Here is a 7,285-nt window from a genome sequence, read left to right as displayed (position 1 = left end):
CGAGATAGCGATCGAATTTTTTTTTTTCCTGCATGATAGCAATGCGCTTCCGTACCGGAGCGATGCCTGGAGTTCGGCAGCTTTTCTCCTCCGGAGCTGCCGGTTCAGCGAACGGCGGGAAGACGCTGGGGAGGATTAATACAGGTGAGCGGAAAGACTGAACACGGCGGGCGGCTGCGCATTAGATGATTAACGTAAGTGTACCTTTACGGACGAACCGGAAAATTTATTTTATATCATCCAGGTCTCAACAAACGGGAGGCGGAGATCATCGTACATGGCTGGTAGATGAGTTTCTGTGTGTGACGAACGAAGGTGTCAAATCCCGTCGCTAACATGAACACAAAGCTATAAATATCTGGGCCAGGTGAGAGTTCACCTATTACATAGACTGAAGATGAATCATAAACTAAAAGCTGGAGTATAGACATTTTTTATTAGCGTATTTGTGAGCCTGCCTCTTTATTATTACACTGAATATAATTTCAGATTTTTGTGTAACTTTTCTTCAGGTTAACTTAGAAAGCGAGCTGTTATTGTTGCAGGTTAATTTTCTAAGCTACAGAAAAGTAACCGTTAGGGAAGCTCAAATGTGAAAAACTGGACTGATGTTGATGTGCGACAGTAACTCTGCTGTTATGAAGTTTTACCAATGTTTTATTTTTTTTATCCGATTACTCGATTAATCGTAAGAATAATCGATAGATTACTCGATTACTAAAATATTCGTTTACAACAGCCCTAATCCTTTGTGTCAGGATTTTTTCCAAATTGTTTTTTATTTTCTTAAGGCATAAAAAAAGGTAGGAAAATTTTTAATTAAATTAAAAAAAATATTATTAGGGTTAGGGGTTATTGTAATTGTAATTTTCTCCAAATAAAAAGTTATTTGAAAAATACATCAGTAGCATTGTTCTTTGGGGGTTATCTGATGTCACAATATTTTTTTTAACCCGTCGTCTACAGTAGAAGGAGGAACAGAGTTGGTTGGCATGCTTCTTTGTCTGTCGGCCATATTGAATTTAACAAAAGTAATTTATTGCATTTGCAGCTGATGGCCAGTAGTTGATAGTGTATTTTATGATGTATTAGTGTCCACTTCAGTGGTCTGTGTGCAATTATAACATAAAAATCCACAAGAAGCTCAAGAAACTGGCTTTTAGACAGCTGTCCACTGTAGTGACCACTATGCATGAAAGGGAAGCTAACTTTTTAACTAGCTCTACCCACCACTGGTGATAACTTCAGCTGATTTTAGAGTAAACATATTTTCTCAATTACAACCATGGTGGCCATCTTGAAAAATCACACCATTATCAGTCTATTATATATGATTTGACACAAACAATAATCGTCATCTGGGATACACGTCAGCAAATTTAAATAAATATTTCCCAACAACCACGGCGGCCATCTTAAACTTAGTGACAAGTCAGGGGACAGACTCAGGGGACAGCTGTCTCACATCAGCAGCTTCCAGTGATGTGATTGGCTAAATGAGCTCCAGCAGAGCCAGCGATCCGCTCCGGTCCACTGGGCCTGGTGCTGGCTCTGATCCAGTCCATCATAACCCTAACCCCTGTGGTTCTGGTTCTGCTTGGCTCTGAGCTGCCCTCTGACCAGGTGAGCTCACCTGGCTGATCAGCAGGTAAACCTGTGGGGACACGTTGTCCCGCCCCCTCATCGGCCCAGCAGCAACCCACCAATCAGATGCTGCGGCTCCTCAGATCAGAGGAATAAAAGATCTGAAAGGGGGGTGGGGGGGGCAGGTTGGGGCAAGTAGAGGAGGAACTACCCCCCTCCCTCCTCCCTCTCTACACTCATACTGAGCCACTGAATACAGGACAAAAGATTCAGATTCTTCTTGTTCAATGAGCCTGAAAACATCTGCAAAAAGCTGCAACAGAACCTCAGAACCGGACCTGCGGACCCCCGGTTGCTACCTGAGCGGCTGCTCTGCAGAACCTCCAGGGCCCGGGCCAGCTCCTTGAAGCCCTCCAGGTTTCGGTCGTTCTGGCTGTAAAGCAAAATCTTCTTGGCATCTGAAAACAGCCGGGAAATTCTGGAAAACAGAAGAATAGAGTTCACATCAGAACCAAGACAAGGTTCTGGATCGCAGATGATGGTTCCAAAACCTCCCTGATCTGGAGCCGAAGCCAAGGAACAAAACCCGCTCAGAGGCACCGGCAGGAATGGGAGAGAAGGCATGCTGATCACAGAAAATGCCCCAACTTCCCACCATCAAAAGTCCTTTTCAGAATAATTCTTTTCCAAAAGCAACACTGCTGTGTTAAAGCTCATTGATTTTCCTTTCCAATGATACCAGTTTTATGTCTGTTTAAGTAAATAAAACACTTTAAACTTCCCAGTAATTTTCATAATATTTTTTTGAAAAGCCGCATTAATTCGAACGCCCCTTCTGAAAGGCGCTGAAACCTTGTCCAAGAAAATCGGTCCGGGCGTCACGAACACAAGACCAAATGAGCCAACAGTGATATCATATTAATCCTTAAACTTTACCCGGTACCCACTATACCCGGTTTGTCAAGGGTTTTTTTTTTTGTTTGTTTTTTTTTTACTTTTTTTGTCAATCATAAAAGTATCAAAACTTCGTCAAATAGCGAACGAATTATAAAAAATAAACCCGACAAAATGGGTATCAAAATAAAGGTTAACTTGTTAGCTTTAATATAATACTGGAACCACACTTGCAGAATCAATGTGCGTGACGCCCCACGCATATCAACACACGAACGGACCTCCCCCGAGGCGCCCCTTCCAGCTTCCGCTCTTTCTGTAAGCTAAATGTGGCTACGCTACCTAAAAACGAATAACCGGAGTTTAAGTTTCCGGTAGTTCTAAGAGCGGTGGAGTGACCCCCTCCTGAGCTTTTTACCCTGTGCACGGTTCTACCGGGGACTCTGGTTTAACAGATGTTTTGTGATTTTTGGACGGACCGCCCGGCTGGCTGATCATCACATCTACCGCGCTATGCCGGAGCCCCGCACAAAGCCTGCGGGAGGAGTTAAATCTAAAGTTAAATCTAGTTTAAACTTTTACAAAAGAGGAGAAATTAGGTAAATATGGTCCCTTCACCTCGTCACCTGAACGTGGGGTTATTCATCCTCCTCCTCCTCCACAGGAATGCTTTGCTTCCCTGTCCTTATTATTTAATAATAATAAAAAAGCGGAATTAGATCCGCTGTTTTTATGGGCCACGGGAATTATGCATGATGATCTGTATTTATATGGTTTAGGTTTGTGCTGATTTTGTGTGATTTGTGCAACAAGGACATGAAGTGCGTTAGCAGACGGTTTCTGATATGGGAGGCATGGGCAACCGCCCAGGGCATCATTATGTGGGTGGCGGCATGATGAAGTGACTGTATCTATACTAAAATGATATATTCTAGACACTTTTTATGAAAAACTGTACTTTCTTTGGCACTTTTTCAGATGGTCGATAGTAGGGAATTTTCCATAAAGAAAGAAATCTAAAAAAAAAAAAGTCTATTTTCTGCCAACAATATAGAAAAAACTACTAAAGATAGTCATAAATAAATGTTTTTATATGACGCTGCAGCTTAATTTATCTGTAGTAGAGAAGTTTTATTGAAATCTGATGAAAAATACAAGTTTGGGGAGTGGTCAAAAAATACTTAATTTTGTCAATTTTTAAAAATTTTTCCGTCGGTCAAATTAGCTTTGGAAGCAGTTTTGCGGCCTAATAAATCTTTATTGAACCCAGACCCCTACAAAAAATGAGCCTGTTAAGACCACATAGCAGGACGGGCAAAATGGTTTTTGGGGCTTGGTTTCAACTTATATTTTTTAATATAGTATCCCAAACATGCCATCTCTGCCGTCAGGGTAAATATTGAAATTTGTTTTATTTTTAAAAATTACATATTTTAAAGAACCTTCATTTTAAAAGTAAGCTATTTATACTGTACATATTCATGTTTTTCAATATGATTTATATATATTTAAAGGATGTCATTACAAATAAGTGTCAAATTTATTTATTTTTTANACATCAGAACCAAGACAAGGTTCTGGATCGCAGATGATGGTTCCAAAACCTCCCTGATCTGGAGCCGAAGCCAAGGAACAAAACCCGCTCAGAGGAACTGGCAGGAATGGGAGAGAACGCATGCTGATCACAGAAAATGCCCCAACTTCCCACCATCAAAAGTCCTGTTCAGAATAATTTTCTTCCAAAAGCAACACTGCTTTTGGAAAAAAAATTTCTGCTCTTTTCTGGTAATGCACTTAATAGAAAAATGCATTCAGAGTACAAAAAATATAGAGAAAAAAATTGATTGCCGTTCAGTTTAAAGAACTGCTGATCTGGTCCTTTAATAAAAGGAAACCTGGAATGAATGTTGAACAGGAAGTTCTGGTTCAGGACAGGAGAACAAAAACCCATTTCTATAACTGGGTCAGCGCACACCAGAACCAGAACCAGACTGATATCACCTCTGTGAATGAATCTGTTCAGATTAGCATTTTGATTAAGCAATTCATGAACAGGAAGCAGTTTTTCAGAATAAAAGGCTGGGACTCACATGGAGTCGTTGAAGTTTCCGACGACGCCCGGCGACTCGCCCGGCGTCGGGTTCCTGAAGCACGGGTTGTTGGCGTTGCAGAGGATCCCCTGAATCCACGGCAACGTTCCTGCCGACGGCATGGCCTTGTTGGGGAAGTGACCTGCAGACAGGAAGTGGGGAAAACATCAACAGTTTGATGGTTTCTGTGACCCAAACAGAACCACTGAGTCCTGAAGGTTCCACGGGCTTTATGCGTGGTTCTGGTTCTGTCTGGACCCAATCAGTAAGTGAGACTGGTTCTGACCCAGAATGGTCTGGACGTTGTTCTGAGACAGAATCGACTCAGTCAGTCTCTTCATTACTGGTTCTGTTGGGTCGGTTCCATCAGACCCAGCAGATAAAAGCAGATCAAGAACACGTCAGAACAGAACCCTCCTCCACCAGGTGGGCCGTACCCTAATGTAGCAGAACCAGAACCAGCTCCTCATCCTGCTTCCTCTAGGATGTGGACCTTCAGAACTTCTCCCAGCTCCATGTGGTTCTGCTGGTTCTGGTGCTGTGGCCCGGTTGCGGGTCGTCTCCTTCGTGTCTTTTATCTGGTGCTCACCTGGACCCGTTATCACCTGCAGAGCAGCATCGGACCTTCGGGCCGAGCCGGGCCGGTATCAGGAACCTTTCAGACTGCCAACTGGCCTGTTTTCTAATCACGGCTGATAAGATAAGAGCTGCAGCTCCTCTGAGGTCCACAGGTCGGCCCGGCCCGGCCCGGTCAATAATCAATAAGAAACCCTGAGGAGCTGCTGCTCTACTTCTGGTTCTGATTCTTCTTCTCCAGAGCAGACCCGGTTCTGTTCTCCAGATTCAACCACTGGGTTCCTCAGAACCAAACCGTTCAGACCTGATGGAACATCAGAACCGGGTCACATCTGGCTCTGGTACCAAACCCAGCTGATCTAACTAGACCGTAATCTGGGTCAGAGGAAAGATTCGGTTCTGATTGGACCCGCTCTCCAGCCGGGTTCTTTAGGGTGAAGCAGAACCTACATAACCCCACCACACCTGGTTCTGGTTCGGTTCTCTGACCCGCTTCCTGTCGGATGGAGCCGAAGTCTGGTTCTGGTCGGGTTCTATCCCTGCTTGAGGCTGATGGGGCAGAACCAACTGACCCGCTCAGACCGGGTTGTCCCTGCTGAGCTCAATGGTTCTGTTATCCAACATAACCGGGTCAACTCTGGTTCTGCAGGTTCTGGCCCAGAAGAACCTAAATGCACCACCGCAGTTCTGTTCAGCGACACTCCAACCGGTCAGCCGTAGATCGGTTCTGATACGGTTATTGTCTGTAAACATGTTGCCTAGCAACAGGTACTGGTTCCAAGTCTAGCAGAATTCGGAACCGGTTCTGATCCGGAAACTGGAAGAATCCAGCAGCAGAACACAGAGGAATTCGGATCTGTCCAGAACCGTCAAGTTGGACCTCCAGGAGAACCGGAGATCCGGGTTGGCCGTGGCGTCCTGATTGGTGGACGCCAACTTCCTGCCACAGAGGAAGAATCAACCGGACCTTTGTGGTTCCGGAGAGACAAGGAACATTATGGGTCATAATGTTCTGCTCAGAAAAACAGAACCGACTTCAGCAGAACCCATCCAGATCATCTGAAATGGACCGGGTCAGTTCAACAGAACTAGCCACTGAAGGCTCGGGTTTCAGATTGTCAGCAGCCTATCAGGGCGAGTGAAGAGAACGGCTCTGGTTCTGGTTCTGGTTCTGGACTCACACTCGTGCTGCTCGTAGGGGGGGTAGTTGAGCCGCACAGCGATGAGGATGAAGAAGATGAAAAGGGGCCAGATGAGCTCCACCAGCAGCTGGAGCTGAAACACACACACACACACACATTTAATGAATGGATCAGAACCACATGGAAAGAAAGAACTCCAAACCAGCCAATCAGAGAGCAGCTCAATGCCAGGTGGAAGATCAAGGAAGCCATCTTTAATCCGACGGACCAGAGCAGGAAGTGAGCGATCAGAGCAGGAAGTCAGCGATCAGAGCAGGAAGTGAGGCGTCCTGACCGTCTGTCGGCGTCTGTAGGTGAAGTTCTTCCACAGCAGCAGGCCCAGCTGTGTGAACACGGACATGTCTGCAGCCGCCGCCGTGCAGGACTGCTGGCCGGCCGCCACCCGCTCTGATTTAAACACAAACAGGGAGAGAGTGTGGGGTTAAAGGTCAGCTGATAGAGAAGCTGCTGATCACACACACACTTATCAGTTCACACAGCGTCAGCACTGATCAGTGAAACACACTGCAGCTGTGAGGTCACACATGGGAACAGCATCCAGAAGGTACCGGAACCAGTTCCACTCAGCGTGGAACCGGTACCAGCATGGTTCAGGATCACCTTCTCTGTGAAACCAGAACATCATCCTGATAACCTTCATGGCAAAAGTTCAGAATGAGGTTTAGAAAAAGCTAAAGAGCTGCTGCTTTTTAGTCAAAATGACCTTTGACCCGAGAAACCATCAGCTGCTCATGCTTCCTCAGTATTTTGGTTCTTAAACAGGATATGAACTGGACCGAGTAAACGGAACATAGAAGAAATGGGGGGGTTAAATGAACCAGAACCTGCAGGAATCCCTCCAACTCAGGATAGTGTCAATGACATCAGCCCCACCCCTGGTTGAGGCCATGGCCCTGGAGGGGCGCAGTTACTTCTGGCTGCCAGAAGGGGTCCAATGAA

At 45.3% G+C, this 7,285-nt stretch overlaps 1 protein-coding gene across 1 annotated transcript in view; it reads right to left on the bottom strand.

Annotated features, from left to right (window-relative positions):
* Positions 1–6,728, bottom strand: part of abca4a (ATP-binding cassette, sub-family A (ABC1), member 4a) — a 13,680-nt gene extending 6,952 nt beyond the window's left edge. The window contains exons 1-4 of the mRNA XM_007544576.2: positions 6,621–6,728; positions 6,326–6,419; positions 4,569–4,710; positions 1,944–2,062 (exon numbers count right to left, since the gene is read on the bottom strand). Of these exons, the coding sequence (XP_007544638.2) occupies positions 1,944–2,062; positions 4,569–4,710; positions 6,326–6,419; positions 6,621–6,686 (421 nt within the window). The 5' untranslated portion in view covers positions 6,687–6,728. The remainder of the gene's footprint in view (positions 1–1,943; positions 2,063–4,568; positions 4,711–6,325; positions 6,420–6,620) is intronic.
* Between the last annotated feature and the right edge of the window lie 557 nt (positions 6,729–7,285).

Source organism: Poecilia formosa, unplaced genomic scaffold (assembly GCF_000485575.1).
Source record: "Poecilia formosa unplaced genomic scaffold, Poecilia_formosa-5.1.2 Scaffold1323, whole genome shotgun sequence".
In the NCBI taxonomy this organism is placed as follows: Eukaryota; Metazoa; Chordata; class Actinopteri; order Cyprinodontiformes; family Poeciliidae; genus Poecilia; species Poecilia formosa.
The sequence above is the reverse complement of the archived record's forward strand: the minus strand, read 5'-3'. Positions and strand labels throughout refer to the sequence as shown.